Below are 22020 nucleotides of genomic sequence, written 5' to 3'. Positions count from 1 at the left end.
ACCCACCGCCCCCTGCCTGGCCGCCCTCTGCTGATGCATCCACAAAAGTTAAGTGGCAAAAGTTTTCGCACTAAAGTTGGAGCTCCCTCTCTCCCCCACTTCCCCCTCCCCCTCCCCTCGCTCTCTCTCTCTCTCTCCCTCCTGTTGTTGCTGTTGTTTTCTCCGAGCAAACATCAACGCCCACGCGAACTGAAACAGAAACAGAAGCTGGGATATTATTTGAGTTCTGGTCCCTTTTTTTCCAGCTCCCTCCTGGCCCCCACCCCCTCCCCCATGGCACTTTGATTGTTTTGAGATTTCGCGGCAACACATACACTGGCGCTGGCGCTCCCCCGTTTGTTTGTCACTGCCAGGAAAAAGAATAATTTCGGAAAAAGCATCAAATTTAAATAAAATAAAAGTTTAAATTGAGATTAGCGCCGATGCTGGAAATTAGTTTTGCTTGGATCTTGCATAGCCTGTAAATTGGGTTTTATCGTCGAGATGGAGATCGCACTTTCACCTTTCACAATCTTGTAGGTGGCACTAACGGCAGTATCTCAGAGGCCAAACCGTTCTTTAAGGGCTCACAATGGTTTATCTGTGATATTTTACAAGTTTTTACTGGTTCAGGTTGAGCCAGGTCAAGGACTCATACACTCGGAGAAACCAGAAGAAAACACCCATATTTCCATTGAATATTCGAATAAATATCTTTTACCAAAGAATTCACTTTGATTTAAATACAAATGTATTTAATACTTAATAGAAATATAAACCATTAAAAATAATATATAATATATGGTAGGTTGTAAAAAGTTTAAAGTTTAAAGAAAATATTTGTATATATTTATTTTATTTATTCCAAATATTTTCCTAAAATTTCTTTAAATTTTTATACCCGATACTCAAAATGAGTATTGGGGTATATTAGATTTGTGGTAAAAGTGGATGTGTGTAACGTCCAGAAGGAATCGTTTCCGACCCTATAAAGTATATATATTCTTGATCAGCATCAATAGCCGAGTCGATTGAGCCATGTCTGTCTGTCCGTCTGTCCGTCCGTCCGTCTGTCCGTCTGTCCGTCTGTCCGTCTGTCCGTCCCCTTCAGCGCCTAATGCTCAAAGACTATAAGAGCTAGAGCAACGATGTTTTGGATCCAGACTTCTGTGATATGTCACTGCTCCAAAAATATTTCAAAACTTTGCCCAGCCCACTTCCGCCCCCACAAAGGGCGAAAATCTGTGGCATCCACAATTTTGACGATACGAGAAAACTAAAAACGCAGAATCGTAGAAGATGACTATATCTTCTAGAGTGCAAAATCTGAACCAGATCGTATAATTATTACAGCCAGAATCACGAAAACAATTTCACTCTTTCTCGCTCTGTCTCACTCTAACACACAGGTTTCATGGTCGGTTTTGCCAATTGCAAAATATGAGTTCAAGGATCTCAGAACCTATAAAAGCCAGAACAACCAAATTTGGTATCCACACTCCTGTGATATCGGACCTTGACCGTTTCCTGTCCAAATTTCGCCACACCCCCTTCCGCCCCCGCAAAGGACGAAAATCTGAGGCAACCACAAATCTCAGAGACTATTAAGGCTAGAGTAACCAAATTTGGTACACACACTCCTTTTAGATGTCACTATAAAACGTATATCTCAGAATTTCGCCCCACCCCCATCCGCCCCCACAAAGGACGAAAATCTGTTGCATCCACAATATTGCAGATTTGAGAAAACTAGAAACGCAGAATCATAGATAATGACCATATCTATGAGATTGCTGAATCTGGATCAGATCAGATCATTTTTATAGCCAACAGGAACAAATCAATTTTCATTGGCTACGCAGCGCCCGACGTCACGCTCAGCCTGATTTCCTGTCTCTCTCGCACGCACTCTTTGTCGTGTCGTTTAATATTAGCGGCGTCTGCCGGAGGAGAGCCATACTGACTTAGTATCGGGTATAACCGTAGAGTTGCGGTGTCCGCAGCAACTCACAACGTTCCACCTCGTTTATATTATTTTTTAAAAATTTCATACAATTTTTTAGAATTTCTTAAAATTTCGTACACTTTCCACCGTCCCTTTTCTCTGATCGGGGTCACCATTTATGCGCTTGCGTTTAACCCAACGACCTTTTCACTCCTGATTAAAAATAAATATAATTTATTGTAATTTGTGGAAAATTCATTATATTTTAATAAGAAAATATTTGTATTAATTTATTTTATTTATGTCAAATATTTTCATAAAATTTCTTAAATTTTTTATAATTTATAACAATTTTCTACAATTTCTTAGAATTCCTTGCAAATTCTGACACTTTCCACCTTCTTTTTTCTCTGGGTGTAACCCTCAGAGCACCTAGGCCTCGTAGATGCTCTGATCGGGGTCACCATTTACACGCTTGCGGTTAACCCAACGACCTTTTCACTCTCGCTGAACGGCGGCGTTTTATGGCCCATCGATAGGCCCGGCCCAAGGTGTTTGACCGTTGCACAATTTCAAATGCTGTCCAGGCTGTCAGCTAAATCAATTTCTATCCCGGTTTCCTTGGGAGCCAATTCCAAGGGGAGAACCTTTTGGTAATTGCATTAAATATGCAAAAAAAAAAAAAGAAAGAAAGCAGAAACAGAAGCCGCCCAAAAGCCAGCGAACGTGTCCCGGCAAAAGGCTTCGAACCAATTAAATACCGTAGTTTATGTGTGGCCGAAAGCCGAAAACAACTCATGAGGAATCATGGCTGGCAAAAGGGATTCCGCTGTCTTAACTCAAACAGGCATTAAATTATCAAAAAGGGTCCCCACTAGACGGGGGGGGCGGGGGGATGTGGGTTCTAGCCAACACAGCATAAATATACCGAAAAATAGTGCGTGCCTTCGTTACAGATTTACAGCAAATAAAAATACGGCCCCCAAGAGGTGGCAGGGGGTGGGGAGGGGGGGAGTCCTGGGTCCTGGGTCCTGCGCTGATTGCCAAAGCCGGGCATAGGAAATCAATTCGAGCGTATGAATGTGGGTCATATAAGGGGGGGCTGGGGAAAGGGGGTCCCCCATGCGCGTGTGACTCAGCAAAACTTGGAGTTTTACGCATAATTTAAGTGAATTTACGCCTGTGAGACTTTAAGCCTTACCTTCCCTCCCCTCCCCCCCGCCGCAGACCCTGCACCGAAGTGCATCGAAGCGTTTATGGCGAAAAGTTGATTTTCCAAACCATAAAAGACAATCGCTTCGAATCCAAAGACGCTCATCATCGACTCTCCAACTGCAATCAAATTCTACACTCGAATAGACATTTACAGTCCCCCCTGCCCTGCCCCTGCCCCCCTTTTGTGGATACTTTGTCCCACTTTGCTGCCCTGCCCTGCCCTGCCCTCCCCTCTCCTCCTTTAGCTGCAATTTCGTTACTGCCGAGAACTTTTGTCAACTTTTAGGTGAAAGTGTGCCACAGCCAAAGGAGAGAGGAGGGGGGAACGGGGGTTGGGGGGGAAATAAAGATTTGAAGATTTTCAAGTCAAGCCGAAAACTTTGTTTTTATCGTCAATGCCTCGGAAAGGAGCTTTGGCATTAAGTAATGGAGCTCTATTACGAATCGAAGGCTGGAACAACACGAGGAACAGCAAAAGTTGCTCACTTCCAGTTGTCGAGGGGGGGGAATACCCGTAACACTCGTATGTGGTGCAAGCGGCAAGCAGAAATGGCGGAAAAGTTTGATTATGGATTTAGGGAAGGGTCTGGGAGGAGTGTCGGCACAGGCACAGGGCAGGAGGGTCCTTATGAACCCTCGCGGGAGTGTCTATGAGGTGGGAAAGACCTCGAGGGGCATCGTCTTAGAGGCAGCCTTTCAGGGGCATCATCTCAGAGGCATCCTGTTAAGGGCTTCTTCCTGTGATGCCTGGGACCTGGAAGCCCTTGCCCAGGAGAGAGCCTGGCAGGAGATATTCCAGGGCTTAGATGATCTCGGAGTCATCCCAGGTGTCCTACAGACAGTGGCCTGTCAGCACTCCCCCCAACAGTCTGCAGATCCTTCGCGGGATGAGTGTTCAAGGTTTTCGGGGCTCTGCACGTGGTGGTACTCCTCCTCCGCTAGAACTAAGCACCGACCATTCAGTCTAGTCTAGGGACAAGTGCAGCTCTCAGTCTGTGGCAAATCTCTGGCCATTGATTGCTGGAGAAGCACACTTAAATCTGGCATTATTTGCGGGATTCATTAATAGCCTCCATACGCCAGAACAGAGAGGCACAGAGCGGCACAGAGAGTGGCACAGAGAGAGGCAGATCTAACTAACTCCAAATGCGTTCCACAGGGAATCTGGGACTCTGGGACTCTTGGACTCTGGGACTCGTGGACTCTGGGACTCCTGTGCCCCTTGCATATATTAACTCACACTCGAAGGCCAATTTGGCTGGGCCAAAGCCAGTTCTTGGCTCATTAAATGGCCCAAAAGCAACAGCAATTGCAGGCCAAACAATTGCTGGCCACAAACGGAGTCGCCGCACAGTTCGTCCCTTTGCGTGTAGCAGCAGAGGCCCCCGACTGCCACACTGCCAATTTGTGGCATGGCAGAGGTGGCACGGCAGCCCGCGGCCAGATCGATCCACATGCCCGGGGGGGGGGCAACGCTGGATCTGGCTTATCACGCAAATCTGTCAGATAAAGTTTTTCCTTTGCATACGTGAGCATAACTGGCACAAGTCGGTCGGGCCGTCGGATCGGTCCTCCATCGATCGCTCCCCACTTCCCCACTCGTGCAGAACGTGGCTCGCAATTAAATGTTGGGGTTTGGACAAGAGATGCACTGCACTGCACAGCACTGCACAGCACTGAAAAGTGGAACCTGCTACTTTCGAACGGCCGAGGAACAATCGTGATCTTATCATTTCTTGCTTTGTTCATGTTCGATTTGTGAATTTGTGTTTTACTACCTCGGAGGCCAGCCACAGACTGCATTTTCCAGCATGACATTTCCTACTCGACCGCATTTGCAAACAGACCGCGTCCAGTCTGGGTCCACGGCCAGGTCCACGGCCCAGGTCCACGGCCCAGGCCGATGCTTTATTTTTCCATTTAAATAATTTATAAGTAAAGCCAAGCTGACAAAAATCTCTGTGCCTTTTGTCCACCGATCGTGATAAGCTCTTCTCCATATATACATATATATATATTCCTCCTGTGCCTCCTGTGCCTCCTGCATCCCCTGCTCCGCCTGCTCCTCCTGGTCCTCCTTTTCCTCCCGTTCCTCCTCTTCTTTTCTGGGGCCACATTGTCTTTGGGCAGCCCACAAAAAAAAAAATCTATATAAAATGTAATTTAATTTAATTTATTGCAGCCTTGGTAAGATTTATGGTCAAGGCAGCCCCAAATATTGGCATTAATGTCAAACTGAATATTAAGAGATCCGCCAGCAGGTGAAGGGGTCTCTCAGAGGTGCTCTCAGAGGACTAAAGGCCTTTCTCTTAATTGTATTCCAAATAAATTCCAAGACACAAAGAAATAAGACTTGAGATTTTCTATATTTAATCCGAGAGTGACAATTGTGGGTTGGGAGGGCACTCCCCAGGGGGTGGGGGGAAGGGGCAAGGTCGCAGGGCCCCACGGTGCGCTGGTCGGGGATCATCTAGGCCCCAATTTGGTTGTGGAGGCACGCCACAGACCGGGCAGTGCGTGATACAAGATGATCAAGGTCCACTCGAGCTGGATGAGCGAGATTGACAGCCACGACACCACACACGTCCTCCGTCCACCTGCGACGACCTGGAGGGCAGCATCCCGACGTGGTCCGGCTGGGCACCCAGGCGTGGACACCCAATCGCAGTCCCCACCGGTCGCACGAAGGTCCTCTTCACCGATAACCGCTCCTGCAAACCGAGGGACTGGGACTATTTTTTCGACAGGTGTGAAGTGCTCGACTGGAATTTGGATACTGAAATGTAGTATTTCGGATTTGAACTAAATGCACAGGCACACTGGTTGCCCTGTTTCCGGCTGTTTGCACGGGTTTCACGGGGCTCCGTATTCTCAATCAAAGCAATCATAAAAATTCTCAGCTCGATGGCAGCATAAATTCGTTATCTAACGAAGAAGTGGGGCAGAGTGGGGGCAGAGTGGGGCAAAGAATCATTTAATTAAATGGAAAATAAAATGTATCTTTCGCTGGCGATTGCTATTTGGACTATAACTATCTGCGGAATGTTTGGCGAAACGTTTTTTAAATTGCTTTTGCAATTTGGTGTCGCGCAGATACTCATACTCGAAGATACATGTGCCAGCCAGCGATATGCAAAGAGACGAGAGCCACGAGAGCAGGGGAGCAGAGCAGGGGAGCAGGGGAGCAGAGCAGAGATACATAACGGTAGGTGGCCATGGTCATGTGGAGCACTGTGGCGGTGGCTGTGGCACCTTCCTGTTACTGGTCCTGCCACAGCCACTGCCACTGCCACTGCCACCATTGGGTCGTAGATGTTAATCGTTGCGGCACTTTGGAGTAAGTGGCATTTTCCAGCGTCCACGACAACGACGACGACAACGTCGAAGAGGGGGGGGGGAGGATGGTCATGGAACCAACCCATCTCCTGCTCCTGCCAGGGGGTGGGCGTGGCTCATGTCAGTTTTCTCTGGACTGGCGAATGTTTGCGGATTTGAATTTAAATTGAAATAGGATGTTGTATATTCAAATGAATTTTAACTTAAGGGTAAATGGGCACAACTCTGGGAAGGGGGACAGAGGGGGGTGGACAGCTGCCAGTCAGTGGGGTGGGGGGGCGTGGCAGTAGCCAAAGGAGAGCCCAGATTAACATCATCAGTTTGGCATTGATTGGTCGCTGGATAAACCCAGGAAAAGCGCCAGCGGGCAAATGCAACCGCAAAAGAAAAAGAAATCTACGAAAAGTTGGACACACTCCAGGCTCCACGAGAACCAGGGATGCCCCAATGGCCGGCCCCCTTTGGCAGGGTATACATATGTCCGGCGTATAAATATTTCGTGGGCAATCGCAAACGATTGGAACTAATGGGTTTTTGTAATAAGTTTCAGTTTTCATGTTTATATTAGGATGGATCGCAGCTCCGATTGAGCTGGAAATTGTGTGGACTTTGGGGCTTGTTATCTTGGCGGAAACATCCATAGATACAGACCCTGGGAACCCCGTTCCGCGCCCCCGCCGCCGATAAGGCCCAGCCCAAACAAACCATAAACGATAATTAATAGAGAGATAATCTAGGCGCTTCATTGACAAATCGAAAGAACCCCAACGAGACCCCGGGGCCCGGGCACTGCAATTTCCATGGAAAAACCAGCACTCTTTCCGTGGCTCTTCTCTGTCACCGGCTGGGCCATGACTTGTATACCATAAATCTTGTTCTGCCCGAGAACTAGTCCAGAAGTGACATTTGCTTTTCGATAGAGGAATGGGGCCTGGGGGTCTGGGGGCCTGGGGCCTGGCCGGGCACGACTTTTCTTCTTTCTTTCGTTCGACTCGGGGAAAATGCAGTCGCATCTACAGGTGGTTAATCACCAATTAAGCTCTACATCGTACAGATTTGTAAGGCCTCCCTCTCCTTCTCCCCCCTACCCCGCTCCCCGCTCCCTCCCACTATTTGTCAAACTTGTTTCGAGCCCTTTAAAGCCCCTCACGCCGAGCGGCAAAAATTGAATTGATTAATAAATGTGGCTTTTTTTTGGGAACTCTTTCTCCTTGCCCCTTTTTGGGGCATAAATCTCGACTAATTTTGTGTAATTAGTTTGCATAATCTGTCACGCTGTTTCTTTTTGATATTCTTTACCTTTTTCCCCCCCGTTTTTTTGGTTGTTTTTTTTTTGGCAACATAATGAAGTCTCGATTGGGTTTTTCTTGGCTTAAATAAATGTGATTCCATTCTATTGATTTTTTAAAAATCGGTGGTCGGCTTTTGTCAAAGTTTTTTCGTTTTTTTTTTTTTTTGTCTCTCTGGCATTGGAATTTTTCGATGGCCAATTAATTTTTCAGAAAAGTGTTGGCCACTTTGAAAAGATAATTAAAGGGTCTTGGGCTGTTCGGGGTTTAGTTTAGTGGAATGATTAAGCGTCGGCCGGTGGCAGGTGGCAGGTGGCAGGTAGTTTTGTCAGGTGATTGTTCTGGGTTCTCTCTCTGGAGGTCTAGGCAAAGGTCTAGGGCTCCCCAACAAAGAGCAGCTTTGATCGGCTACTCTGGCGGGGGGATTGGGTCTCAATCCAGATCGAGTTTTTAGTGAAAGTTGAGGATTATGGCATGGATTATCACACAGTCGGGCGCTGTCCGATACGGTTTGATAAGGAGAGAGCAGGAAAGCCCAGCAAATAATAATATTTACACTGAGACTTAAAAGTCTATACCAAGAATTTTGTTTTTGTATAATAATTAGAATTATATTTTGAATTTTTAGTTATAAAATTATACCAAGCAAAGGAATTGATTTTTGTTATTTTTTATTTTAAATTTAAATTTTCATATTTAAATATAATAGTTTATGTATTTCCAACAAATTGAATAATTTATATTTATTTTCAAGTGTTTTGTATTTAAAAATCAAAGTTTTTTTTTTAATTCTAATTATATTTTAATTAAAATATACATAAATACATTGATATATGTATATTTTTTATTTAATTTTTTATCACATAATATATATATATATCAATAATATGTATATATCACTATATATGTATATTTATTTGTGTTTATTTTTAATTGATATATAATTGAATATATTTATATTTGTTTTTAGTCATTTTATTTATTTTTTAATATATTTAAACATTTTTTTAAACTATTTTTTAATCTATTTTAATGTATTTTTATTCACTTTGTTTATTTATTATTATTATATATTTTTTTATTATAATATATATAATATTTCTTAATATTTTAAAATTTATTTTTATTTATTTAATTTAAATATATTAAATTATACATATACAAATTTTCGTATATTTTCTCATTTTCTTCTTAATTGAATTTAAATGTATTTATGTATATATTTTTATTTTTATTTGATATATATTTAATTTAATATATTTCATTTTATTTTTTACAAATTTTATTTACGTTTTTTATTTTTATATATGTACATATTTTATTATATTTAAATATGTCTAAATTCCAGTACATTTTCTCACATTCTTAATTGAATTCAAATTTTTTTTTATGTCTATATTTTTATTTATGTATATATTTTTATTTATGTATATATTTTTATTTATGTATAAATTTTTTTTTATGTATATATTTTTATTTATGTATATATTTTTATTTATGTATATATTTTTATTTATGTATATATTTTTATTTATGTATATATTTTTATTTATGTATATATTTTTATTTATGTATATATTTTTATTTATGTATATATTTTTTTAAATTTATTTAATTTAATATATTTAAATTTATTTTTATTCATTTTATTTAATTATGTATTATTTATTTAAATTTATTTTGTTTAAATATATAAACATTTTAGTACTTTTCCCATTTTCTTACAGTTTTTCTCCGAGTGTACAACCCTTTACCTTAAAACTTAGAAGGGCTCTGACAGGGGGGTCACAAGAATTGAAACAGATATGGTGCGGATTAGTGGATCAATCTTTCCCCTTTTGGGATAATTTCCCCATAAGAATGGGACTTCTTTCATATCATTTCGATGAGAATTGTAGCCGAGCCACAGCGAGCTGACAATTTCGAAAAATTCAATCAACAACAACCGCGACAATCGACTAAAATTGTTCCCACAATATTTTAATGATATTTGCCATAGGCCAAAGCGGGAAAACCTCCGAATATTGAGAAAACAGAGACAGCGAGGCGGTTTGGCAAAATTGCGAAACGGCAGAAGTTCATTCGAGAGCCGCAGAACAAAACTCAATTTGCCAATATGCGTGCAACGGTCAAACAAAATACCAAATTTATAGAATTTCAAACGTCAGAACACGCCCACACGCCCACACACACACACACACACACCCCCCTCCATATCCCCAAATCAAAGGCGAAAAAAAATCCATCCAGATACAGAACGAGAAATAGGGAGCTCCAGCGCAGAAGTGCAGAAGTGCAGTGCTTTTCCATCTAAATTCAAATCGCTCAAAAACGTTTAATAACTAAATTTAAAAACTCATCACTGCCGCCTAGTGGGGGGTCTCCAGGAGTAAGGGCGGTCGGCATGGGGGCGGGGCGGGGCGGATAACAGGCAAAACAATTCGCACGGAATTTTCCAAAATGCAGTCGTCAATCAGGAGCGGTGGATGGACCAGGACCAGAACCAGGACCAGGACCAGGACCACGGCCAGACTGAATGTGAATAGAGTAAACTCATAATTGAATTTGCCCAAAAAGCGCAATGGGCAAGGGGTCAACGCCCTGTCTGGCGGTCGGTGGGCGGTGGGGGGGACGGAGTGGCAACTATTTGCTGATATTGAAATTCATTTTGATGCATTCCAAATTGAAAATGCAGCAGCCCCTGACCAGAGATAGACAGGTGCCACACAAAAGACACGAAATTATGCGACACTTAATTGTGTTTTGTGTGGATCGAAAAGTTGTGCACGAACTGGGGATACCCTTTCCCCGAGAGCCAGCTGTCTTCGTCCTTGCTTAAAGTCCTCTCCCCCCCCCTGCCGTTGTGCCCTCAATGAACACTGTTTAAAATTCATTTCGTTTATCATCAGCTTTTGGGGGGGGAGGCAAAAAAGTTTTTGTTCCAAATGGAATTTACGCTGGCAAAATTGCGTTTTCAACGGAAAATGAGTTTTAATTGCAACTTCTCCTAATGCTGGCAACGCACGCCAAAAGCAGCAGCGAAATGTTGCATGTTGCATGTTGCATGTGGGTCTGGGCCGTGCCTCGGGGCTCTGTATGCTCGGAAATTTTCGCGCACACGTTTTCCCTCTTAAATGGCGGAAAATTATGTTCTTTATGATAATTCGTATGAGCAAGTGCGGGCCTCCCCCCCTCCTCCCCCATCACCGCCCAGCCATGCTCTGGTGCATCCCTTGTTTGATTTCCTATTCCCCGAAAATTCCCCCAAAAACCCAAAATTCTGAATGCGTTGATTGGTAAACGGCAGGCCCAGGCCGTGGGGCCGGAAAATTTGGCCAGTGTTTACCTTGGCGAAAAATGCACGAAAACCAGCAAACCCCCACCCCCCGCCCCCCCAATGGATGCCTGATGGAGTTACAATCGAAATGCGCCGCTGATTGGAGGGATTAGCCGCCTCTTTCTGGTCGGAGGAGCACACACGGAGTGCACAAGGATATGCACTCGAATATCCTCCTATTTAGATTAATGTAATTGACTGAGTTGACGCGAAACCCAATCTGCATTCAGCAGATAAAAGTTCGTTGCAAGCGGGCAAAAAACATTAACTGATTGTACAGTTTACTCCGTTCGAGTGTGTTTTGTTTTGTTTTGTTTTGTTTTACTTTGTTTTGCTTTGTTTTTTGCCCATGTATGCCATTTTTTGTTGCCCGTGGGCCCTGGGGGCCCTGTGTCGTCCCTGTTTCGTCCTGTCTGCAGTTGCGCGTATTTGTTTTTAATTAAAATAAATATTACCATAACCTATAAAATAATTGAAAAACAATTTAACATTATTGGGCACAGGTTGCCCGGTTGCCCGGTTGCCCGGTTGCCCGGCTGCCTAGACCTGATCGTCGTGTTCCTCGGCTTGTCTGCGGCTGTTTTTTCCGATTTCTGTTTCTGTTTACTGTTTGTCAGTCGCCGTGCCCCGTTGAGGTTGCAACTTGCCATGGCCACTGCCGTTGCCGCTGCCCCCCGGTGCGGTGTCCGGACCTTTGCAGCAGATTTACACGCATTTATTTACCAACTCGGACCCAGAACAGGACCCCAGTACAAGTCCTTGTTGGGCGCTGCCTTCGCTCTTACTCTTTCTTTTCCTGGACAAACAGGGCATGTGCAATTTTCATTGGTTTTTGTAGGGACTGGAATGCAGTCGAACAATTTAGTTTTCGACATTTTTTTTTACTTTCAAAAAATTTAATTTGAAGATTTTATATACACTTAAATATTATAATGTTATATTGAATTGTAAGTGTTTTGTATACCATTTTTGTTTTATTTACTTTAATATATTTATTATTTATTTATTCAACTATACATATATATTATTATATTTACTTTTAAGTGTTTTTTATTCTTTTTTAATTTTGTTTTTTATAATATTTTTTAAAATTTCTATTGTTCATTTTATTAATTCATCAATATATTATTTATATTTTATATTATTTGAATTTTTGATTATTTCATATTTTTTATTCTATATGTATTGTATATTACTTACTTTTATTTATATTATATTTATATTTATATTACTTTTATTTTTTATATTTTGTTCTATTTTTTATTGTATTTAATTTCACTATATTTTTGTGTTTAAACACTGTTTGTATTCTGTTTCCTCCTGGACTTTTTTATACTTTCAGTTTGACATAGAAATTCAAAATTTTTATTTAAATATATTATATATATTTCCATATTATTTTCTTTTTATTTTTAAATGTTTTTATTATATTTATATTTGTTGCTAATATTATTTTACATTTTTTATTTTATTTAATTTGACTACGTTTTTTTGTGTTTAAAAATTATTTGTATGCTCTTGACCTGGACTTTTATTAGTTTCAGTTTGACTTATAAATTCGAAAAATTGTATTTAAATATATATTATAAATATTTTAATTATCACATATTTTTATATTTATTTTTAAGTGTTTTTATTCTATTTATATTTTATTTATTACAAGATTTATATTCATATTTTAGATTATTTGTATATTGTATTATGTTATATCATTTATTTTATTTTGTATTCTATTTGTATTGTATATTATTCGTATTTTGTATTATTTTATATTTTGTATTCTATTTAATTTCCCTATGCTTGTTTTGTGTTTAAAAAGCCGTTTTTATTCTCTGATTATATGTATGTGTGTATATTCCTTTGCTCCCTGAACTCCGCTGACCGTTATTCTTGTTGTTCTTCTCTCCTCTGGCTGTTCTACTGGCTTTGGTGGAGGTGTGAGCATTCAGGGACTCGCTGAGAGAGGATCTGCCGTCGAACGTGGTGCTTGTGATCGTAGAGAGCCTTTTTCAAAGGAAGAGTGCAAAGAGCACCCATAAAAATATTTATAGAGCATTAGGGCCGTCGACTTGCCGGATTGACCCAATTTGTTGTTCTTGTTGCTTTTGTATTAATTTAAAATATTTTTGCAAAAAGCTTCCAATTTACTTGCGCACACCCACACACCCACACACACACACTCACACACACACACACACACACATGTGCTGTGCTGAGGGAATTTCCTTTACTTTATGGGTCTTATATTTTGACATAATTATATCTCGAACACACTTGCATACATACATATATATGTATATATATATATATATAGTAGTTTTAATTTTTATGATCTGGGCACACATTGGCAATGTGCGAAAAAAAGAAAAAACAACAAAAAAAACGAAACGAGAAAATACAAAAAATAAAAAAATAAAACTGAAATCGGGGGAAATCTTCTTAAGCTGCAACAACAATTATAATAATTATTTAATTAAAAATTCTGTCGCTCGAGTTGCTGCTGGAGGATGCCACTGCTGTTGCAGCTTGATTTTTTCCCTTTTACGCGATTTTTGTTGAACAAAAATTGCATTTATGAGTGGAGTGCTGGATGGAGACCTCTGTGCGTGGCAAGTACTTGAGGGGGAAAAAATTAATCTATTTGAAGTGTGCGACGAAGAGCGAGTTAAGGTCAAAGGTTCAAAGGAAATGGATACAACAAAAAAACAAAAAAGCAAAAAAAGGATGCTTCACCGAAAATATTAATTAATGTATTAAAACGTTTATAATATAAAATAAAAATAATTATTTGCCATAAAATCTCTCGAATATCTGTTATGGACATTCGATCCTTTCTAAACTCTGAAAACTCTCTATCTATGGGAACCCCAACAACCGATCGACTCTCCCTAAAGTAACCTCATTTTCTGGCCCATATCTCCCCTGCCCCCTACCCCCAACAATCGAATAACAATTGCCCAAAAAGAGAAGAAAAAAAAAGCGGTAGCTTGTCAGATTGATTACCGGATTGTTGTTGAGAAAGTATCTTTTCTTGCACAATCTGAGGGAGAGGGAATGGTAATGGGAAGCGAAGGTCGACTGCAATGATTGACCATAATGAGTGGAGTTTTTAGGTAGATCACGCCTTGGCCCTCGTCCCTCGTCGCTCGGCCCTTTCTCCCCTGGGAAATTGCATTTGTATGAGCAAAGCATAAAGATTCGCATTAAACACACAAAACGGTTGCAATTGTATCTGTTCTTTGGGTATCTTTGTATCTCTGGGCGACTGCCTGCTAATCTCTTATAACATTTCCATTAATACGCTGTTGGTAGTCCTCTCTCTATCTCTCTCTCTCTCTCTCTTTCTGTCCTCAAAATGATGAGAAATTAATGTGAGCACAGGCAGGGACCAGGGAACAGGGAACCCAGAACCAAGCCCTGAGCACAGCATGTGGCGACGAGCGTCACGGTTATGCCCCAGACCCAGACCCAGACCCGGACCCAGCGGGACAATTGTGCCCAGGTTATTGTTGGAAAATTTCACAGCACTCGGCATGGGTCCATGGCCAGGGCCATGGCCAGGGCCATCCTATGCGGAGCATCCGCCCAAGGTAAGGTGTAACCAAAAACCCAAAGATGCACATAATTTTTGTCAAATGCAAACCGTCTTCGAGGAAGACCAAAACTGCGGCTGGCTGTCTTCACGCCCTCGGGCTTGGGTTACATGTGTTACCTGCTCCGGGGTCCGGGGTCCGGGGTTCGGGGCTTAATGGCCAACCGCAACGAAACGAGGTGATAAGTGAGTTGCGAGCCAAAAGTTTTCTTGGCTCTTTGGTGATCCTCAAAGAGAAAGCATTCTTGGTGGTGGCTCGCCCCCAAACAACCCCACGCTGACCCCCAAAAGAGCAAAGTTAATTGTGGAATAGATAACAACATCTGATAAATGGCGGCTCGAATCGAAATCGAAAACGAAATCTCAATCTCTCTCAGAAACAATTGTGAAATGCTTTAATTTCTGAAGTACCTTTAATGAGCATTTTCAACATGGTCATCATACAATCAGGGGCCTGGCTCTGCCGTCGCCGTCGCTGCCGCCGCCGCGAAAGGGGGCCAACTGTCGAGTGGTTTGGGCCCAGATGTGGAGGCAGGCAGGCAGGCAGCAGACCGGCTTACAATAGTCTTCAATATTTGGACCATTCCGGCTTTCGGTTCGATAATTATTGCCCTCGGCCACAGAGCTTCGCTTCTGCTGCTGCTTCTGCTTCAGCTTCGGCTTCAGAATAAGCCAAAGCACACAATCTGTAAATGTATCTTGAATGTCGGGTATCTTTGTATCTCTGTGTTGTATCTCTTTGCATCGCTGTATCTCTCTGTGTGTGTGTGCTGAGGAGAATTAATGATTACATTCGCTTTTGGCTTGATCCAGTAACCCTTGGCGGGGCCCCAGCCCCTTCGGTAGCTCTTTCACTCGACTGGAGCTGGAGCTGCCCATGAAAGGAAATTGTAATGATCGAAATCAAAATGTTTTCGTTACTTTGCCTCCTAATGAAGCTTGAATAGTGCGAATGACTCTCCACAGTCGAGTCTCGGGTCTCTCGTCTCGGGTCTCTCGTCTCTGGAGGAGTGTACACGCGCCTTTTAATCGAAATTTGATGATGGATTCTCTCCAGCAGCTTGGAAATCATTCAAAGTCTTCTACTTGCTCCACTCTTTTTTTTTTTTTTTTTTGGCTTTTATTGTTGGCCATTTGGCGTCTGGGGGCTCTGTGGCTCTTGCCGCTATTTGCCTTTGTTATTTATTTATTGTTATTAGAGTACATTGCTCGCCCCGCTGGAGGTTCTCAAACGATTCTTTCTTTCATTGGGGTTTTTTTTCTGTTTTTTTTCTGTAATTGTCTAAACGGGCAACGAGAGATGTGAAATTTGAGTTATTAGATAAATACACTCTGCATTCTCCGTATCGTTAAGGGTGCCCCGGTTGGTTTGTGCCGTGAGTTGGCAACTTTCTGGTCTAGCAACTGACAGCTGCAGTGCAGGTGACACAGGCCCCACCCAGCCCATACGCGAAGGGGTAGCACGTACGTAAACACATACATACATACATACATACATACATCCATGTATTCCCCTATTTGTACGTGTGTGTGTTTTTGGCTGGCAACGCATTCCATGGAAAAACAACTAAAAAAGAGCGACTCCAGGCAGCATTGCGACTAGTAGATACCCCGTAAAGATATCGGAGAAAGATACAAACCATGACAGGGCATAATATTGGTTTATTATCATTTTTTTACTGTTGATTGTTGTATAAGTTGCTCCAAAAGTAATAGCAAACAACAAATTTTATTATTTTTATTGATTTATAAAACAAAAAAAACCAAAAAGATTGATTGTACCAATATTTGAAATATTATTAAAAATATACGAAAATCGAAGAATCATTTGTGATCCAAATATTCTGGCTTTTCTCTTGGCGCCTTTGGTATTACGAAAGGCCTTGGTCTTTGGTCCTCCAGCTCCGAAAGGCCTTTCTATGGGGGACATACCCCGCCTCGACACACGAAAGATACAAACCAAAAGCCATAAAAGAGATCGATTATACTACTCCAAATATTCTGGCTCTTTTCCTTTCTTTCTTTCCATTATTCTGTGTCTTTAGTATTACGGATCCTCTAGCTCCAAAAGGCCCTTCCATCGGGCCCATAGAAGGCTATGGAAGAGATCGATTATACTACTCCAAATATTCCGGCTCTTCTCCTCTGTGCCTTTGGTATTACAGACGTATGTCCTCTAGCTCCGAAAGGCCCTTCCAAAGGCCTCGACACGCGGTACGCGGTATAATTATGCCTGTTCAGACCTCAATTTTCTCCCCAGGTGGTGCATGCGGCCTGTGCTGCCACGCTCTGCTTGAGCCCAGGTCTGCAAAAAGTTTTCCAAGCTTGTTACTATTGAATAATAGTGTATTAATTTTGCTTTTTTACCAGGCTTCTCCTCCTCCTCGAGCTTATTTTTAATTAAATTGAAAGTCAAAAATCGAGACGCGGCAAGAAAAGTTTCACCCATGTATCTGTAGCTGGGAAATTTCTACCCTTGAATAAAAGAAATGCTCTAGTTTTTTGTTTTTGTTTTCGAAATTATTTTTTGTTTTATATTTTGTTCTTTGTCGATATATTTGTTGTTGTTGTTTGTTGTTGTTTTTCTTCACTAACTAATGCCTACTCGTAGATAGTTTTTTGTTTTTTTTTTAACAATAATTTAAATAATTTAAAACTTACTTCACAAAAAAAAATATATATTTATATATGTATATGTTATGGTAAAAAAAAAAACTTACAAATGACTCTCAGTGCTGGGTTTTTGTTTTTTTTTTGTTTGTTGTTGTCTTTAGTTTATCTATGAATATCTTAAGTATCTTTAGGTTAATCTTAGCGGCTAGGAAAAAAATGTACGCTAGTAGTAGTGTGGCAAAGTGCTGATAGAAGAAGAGATCTTTCAGTGTTGGGAAAGTGCGGGCGAGCGAAACTTTTGGGTTATTTACAGGGCAAGATTTTCCTCCTATATCTAAAGCCACTACTCGAAAGGGGGGCTGGGGCTGGGGCTGGGGCTGGGGGTTGGTTTTGGCATCACAGTGTTGGACAGCGGCCGAACTAAGCGTAGATGCTCAGCTGCCTGCGTCGATAGTCAACCGTGGATCAGTGGGTGAACTGCCGCAGGGTGTTGTTGTTGGCGGACTTCTGCTGGAAGGACCTGCGTCCCGTGGTGGCGCACAGCCCGTTGCGCAGCGGCAGGGCCGGCGGCATGGGCGGCGGTGTGGGCGTCTTGCTGCGCCCCATCTGCTCCAGCGGCATCGAGTAGTGGGCATTGCTGTAGATGTAGTTCGGATCGAGTATCTCGCTGTTCACCTCATTGTCGTAGTGCTCCCCGGTGCCGTCCACACGATGCTTGAAGTGCTCGTGGGTGAGGCGCAGCTGTGGCTGCAGCTGGGGCGCTGCCCCCAGAGGGGCGGCATGGACCATTGGCACATCGGCGTACGAGTAGCACGAGTCCCCCACGGCCGCGGTGGCCGACAGGAACTGCGGCTTTGTGTAGTGATTCAGCTTGGACTGGACTCCCGACTGGTGCTGGTGCTGCTGAGGGTGCTGCTGCGGGTGTGGGTGCGGGTGCTGCTGGAGGTGATCGCGCGCCAGTGTGGCCGACTTCATGTGCAGCACAAAGGAGGCACTGTCGTCGATGGCTGCCTGGCTGGCCAGGGCCTTGTTGTTGTTCAGCTTCTTCTCGTTCATGAGGCTGCCGGTGGGCACCTGCAGCTGCTGGAACTTCTGCTGGGGATCGCCGCCGGCGGCGTTCAGATCGTTGATGGGCATGCCGGTGCACATGCCGTAGTGGTGGCCGGGCGCGCTGGGGTGGTGGGGCGCCGTGTAGGTGTTGGGGAACGTCGAGTGGATGCCCAGGGAGCAGGGATGGTGCTGGTGCCGGGCCATGTAGTCCTCGTCGCAGAAGGTCTTCTGGTACTCGCGCTCCTTGCGGCCGAGAGCCGAGCTGCCCCAGAGGCCGCCCTTGAGGTACTCGCGGATCTTGTGGCGGCAGCGGTAGACGACCAGGGCCAGGGCCGTGAGGGTGGCCGCCGAGCCCACGAGCAGGGCTCCAATCAGCGCCTGCTTCCTGGGATCCGTGTGCGTGCAGCCCATCAGCGTGGGGTTCAGGTGCTTGAGGGACTCGCCGCGCAGCCGCTCGGGGAACTCGCACAGCAGCTCCGAGACCTCGTCCTGGCTGGCGTTCTTGGCCACCAGCAGGTTGCGCAGCCACATCACACGGCAGTCGCAGGAGATGGGGTTCTCGGAGAGGTCCAGCGTGGTCAGGTCCTTCCAGGGGAAGAGGCCCTCGGCGAGCGAGGTCAGCGCATTGGCCTTCATCACCACATGCCGCAGATGGGGCAGGCCGCTCAGGGCACCCTCCTGCACCTCCACCAGCATCTTGTTGGAGGACAGATTCAGGTACTCCAGGTTGCCGTTGGCCGCAAAGGCTCCGGTCATGACGCGCTTCAGCTTCAGGGCTCCGTTCACGTCCAGGCGCTTCAGCTGCTTGAGGCCCACGAAGGCGCCCTCGCTGATCACCTCGAAGTCGTTCTGGCCCAGGGAGAGCTGCTCCAGACGCACCAGCTGGCTGAGGCCCACGGAGGGAATGCGCGCGAGGCGATTGTCGGACAGATCGAGAATGCGAAGCTCCTCGAGGCCCTGGAAGCTGTCGTGCGAGACATTCCGCAGGCTGGCTCCCTTCAGCTCGAGTCGGGTGAGGCCCTTCAGGTCCTGGAAAGCGGCCGGCTGGATGGTCAGCAGCGAGTTCATGCCCAGAAAGAGCTCCGCGAGTGTGGGCATCGCCTGGAAGATGACGGGATCGGGCACCGAGGTGAGGGCGTTGTCGTCCAGATAGAGGATCCTCAGCTGGCTGAGTCCATCGAAGGCCTTCGGGTCGAGGAAACCGATCCGATTCTCGCCCAGATTCAGCTCCACGATCTTCAGCAGCGGCGTGAAGGTGCCCTGGTGCAGCTCCGAGATCTGATTGCCGCGCAGATTGAGCACGGTCACCGCCGACAGGCCGATGAAGGTCTTGTTGCTGATCTGGCCGATCTTGTTGTGGTTGAGGTGCACCTCCTGCAGCTTCTTCTGGTAGGCAAACGTGCGCTGCGGTATCGTCATCAGGTGGTTCGACGAGAGATCGAGGAACGTCAGCTCCGCGTAGAACTGGATCGACGAGTCGATCGTCTTGATCTTGTTGCTCTTGATCACCAGCCGCTGGATGGAGGGATTCAGCGCGATGGGCAGCACGTCCAGCTGCCCCTCGCCGCACTGCACCACCAGAGTGTTGTCGTCGCACTGGCAGCCCGGCGGGCAATTGGCCAAGGCCTCGCTCGGACTGAAGATGCTGGCCAGAATGCACCAGATGCTAATGATCGTGATCATCTGCATGTTGGCCTTTTTCTTTTTTTGTTTCCTTTCGCTTTGCTTCGATTAGTCGTTTTCTTTTTCCTTCCTTCCTTCCTTTTCGTGTCTCGATTCGTTCAATCTCTTGGCGGCGATTTTTCAGTTTTCCATAGTAATCTGTGGATACAAAAGAAGTTCCAAAAATTAGTTTTTGTTTGCATTTCTTTTTTTTTAACAATTTTTTTGTTGAGGTTTTTTTTTAAAGCACTTTTTTTTGGTTTCTTTTATGGAAATAAAATTCTTTTAGCAAGGGTTGGGCTTTTGTTTTAATATTTCTGCAGTTTTCTTCAATGTCTTACAAATTTTCCAGCTTTTTACATTAATTTTCCAAATTTATATATTTTGTTCCAAGAGTTTCTCAAAGAATTTTCAATGTTTTCCTAGGAATTCTAACTTCACGTTTTATAAAATATTTATCAAGAATGAATTTCAAAAAATTTCAAATGTTTTTCCAACAGTTTGATTTCTTTTTTTTGTATTCTAAAATTTATTCTGTTTTCCAAGAACATTTTTGTTTCAATTTGAGTTTAATTTGGAAAGAGTTTAGTTTAATTTTTGGTAGTAATAACTTTAAACATTAATTTTGCAAATTTATATATTTTTCCAATGTTTTCCTAAGGCTTTCAAACCTTTTTAATATATTTTTTCATGAATTAATTTGAACAAATTTCAAATGTTTTTCCAAGAGTTTAATTTATATTTCAAAGAATTTTCAATGTTTTCCTAGGACTTCTAAGCTGTTCACGTTTTTTAATATTTCAACCAATTTCAAATGTTTTTCTCAGAGTTTATTTTCTCTTTTTCTATTTCAAAATTTCCTTCTTTTCTTTTAGAATTCGAAGAAAATTTTTGTTTGAATTTTTCTAAATTTTTCATATCACAAATTCTTACCTTTTTGTTCCTTTTTGGAATTTGTTCACTAAACAATTTCGCTGGCGTTTGTTTTTTTTTGTGTGGTGTGGTTTTCAAATTTGTGTGGTGTTTTTTTTTTTGTTGTTTGTGGAAATTTGTTCACTGTTTCACTTTGTTTTTTTTTGGTGTAGTTTTGTAACCAATTCGTGTGTCACTTTTAGCCAATTTTTTGAACAGAAACCTATTCGATGTGTGTTTTTGGCAAAAAAAATAATTTTGAAATGAGAGAAATGTGCGCGCGATAATCCAGTGGTTCGCTTTGGCTGCACGCTTCAAGTTGTTGTTTGTACCGGATCTCGGGGTTTACGTGTTTTTTGGCATCTGGCTTGGGGACACAAGTCGGCTTTGGGACTGGCTGGAACCGCTGGAACTGGCAACACAACCGCTCACGACGAGGCAACGAACAACTTTGATTTTGGTTAGCCGTCGTCGCGCAAACGACACCTCGGATCGGCTCGGTTCGGCTCAGTTCGGTTCGGCTCGGCGTCGACCGTGGCGGCGGCGGTGGTGGTGGTGGGTAGCAGCTGCAAGCGACGACGACGGGAGAAACAGTGAAGCCGAAGCAGGTAGCAGAGACGAGACGAGAGAGAGAGAGCGAGCGTATTTTCACTCAATGTTTTTCACTCATTTATCTGGCTATGCTTCCGCTCGCTCTCTCACTCTATTTATCTTTCGCTCTGGCTCTGCCGCTGCCTCTGCCGCTGGCAATTGCAACACACTCGCCGGCCTGTGCGGCCGCTGCCGCTGCTGCTGCTCCCATTTTGACCGTTTTGGCCAACTGTTTCAGTGCCAATCGCAGTGCCCCAGCAAAGTCAGTGTCAAGTGCTGTGGCATAATTAAGAGATGCCATACAGAGGGTCCCTCGTTCAAGTGGTTGCCACAGACCAGATACGATGCTGAGGCACTTGAAACTGATATTTGTGTATCTCTAAGATGCACTACAAGAAAGTGTTAAGGATCATCCCGAACCGTACCACATGTAATTCTGAATAATATGCTGTCATTCGATACATTTCCCTCCCCCCTCCCCCTAGACCCAACCAAAATA

The 22020-nt window shown here is 43.5% G+C and overlaps 1 protein-coding gene across 1 annotated transcript; it reads right to left on the bottom strand.

Moving 5' to 3' along the window:
- Positions 1–17216: 17216 nt before the first annotated feature.
- trn (tartan) lies at positions 17217–21410 on the bottom strand. Its single transcript, XM_001353555.4, has 2 exons — positions 20952–21410; positions 17217–20177 (listed from the first exon to the last, which is right to left on the bottom strand). The coding sequence occupies exon 2, from the start codon at positions 20043–20045 to the stop codon at positions 17772–17774; it is 2274 nt and encodes a 757-aa protein (XP_001353591.4). The 5' UTR covers positions 20046–20177; positions 20952–21410; the 3' UTR covers positions 17217–17771.
- Between the last annotated feature and the right edge of the window lie 610 nt (positions 21411–22020).

Source organism: Drosophila pseudoobscura, chromosome X, assembly GCF_009870125.1.
Source record: "Drosophila pseudoobscura strain MV-25-SWS-2005 chromosome X, UCI_Dpse_MV25, whole genome shotgun sequence".
NCBI lineage: Eukaryota > Metazoa > Arthropoda > Insecta > Diptera > Drosophilidae > Drosophila > Drosophila pseudoobscura.
The sequence above is the reverse complement of the archived record's forward strand: the minus strand, read 5'-3'. Positions and strand labels throughout refer to the sequence as shown.

Coding starts and splice junctions, on each gene's coding strand:
- trn (XM_001353555.4), bottom strand. CDS start 20,045: ATGCAGATGATCACGATCATTAGCATCTGGTGCATTCTGGCCAGCATC.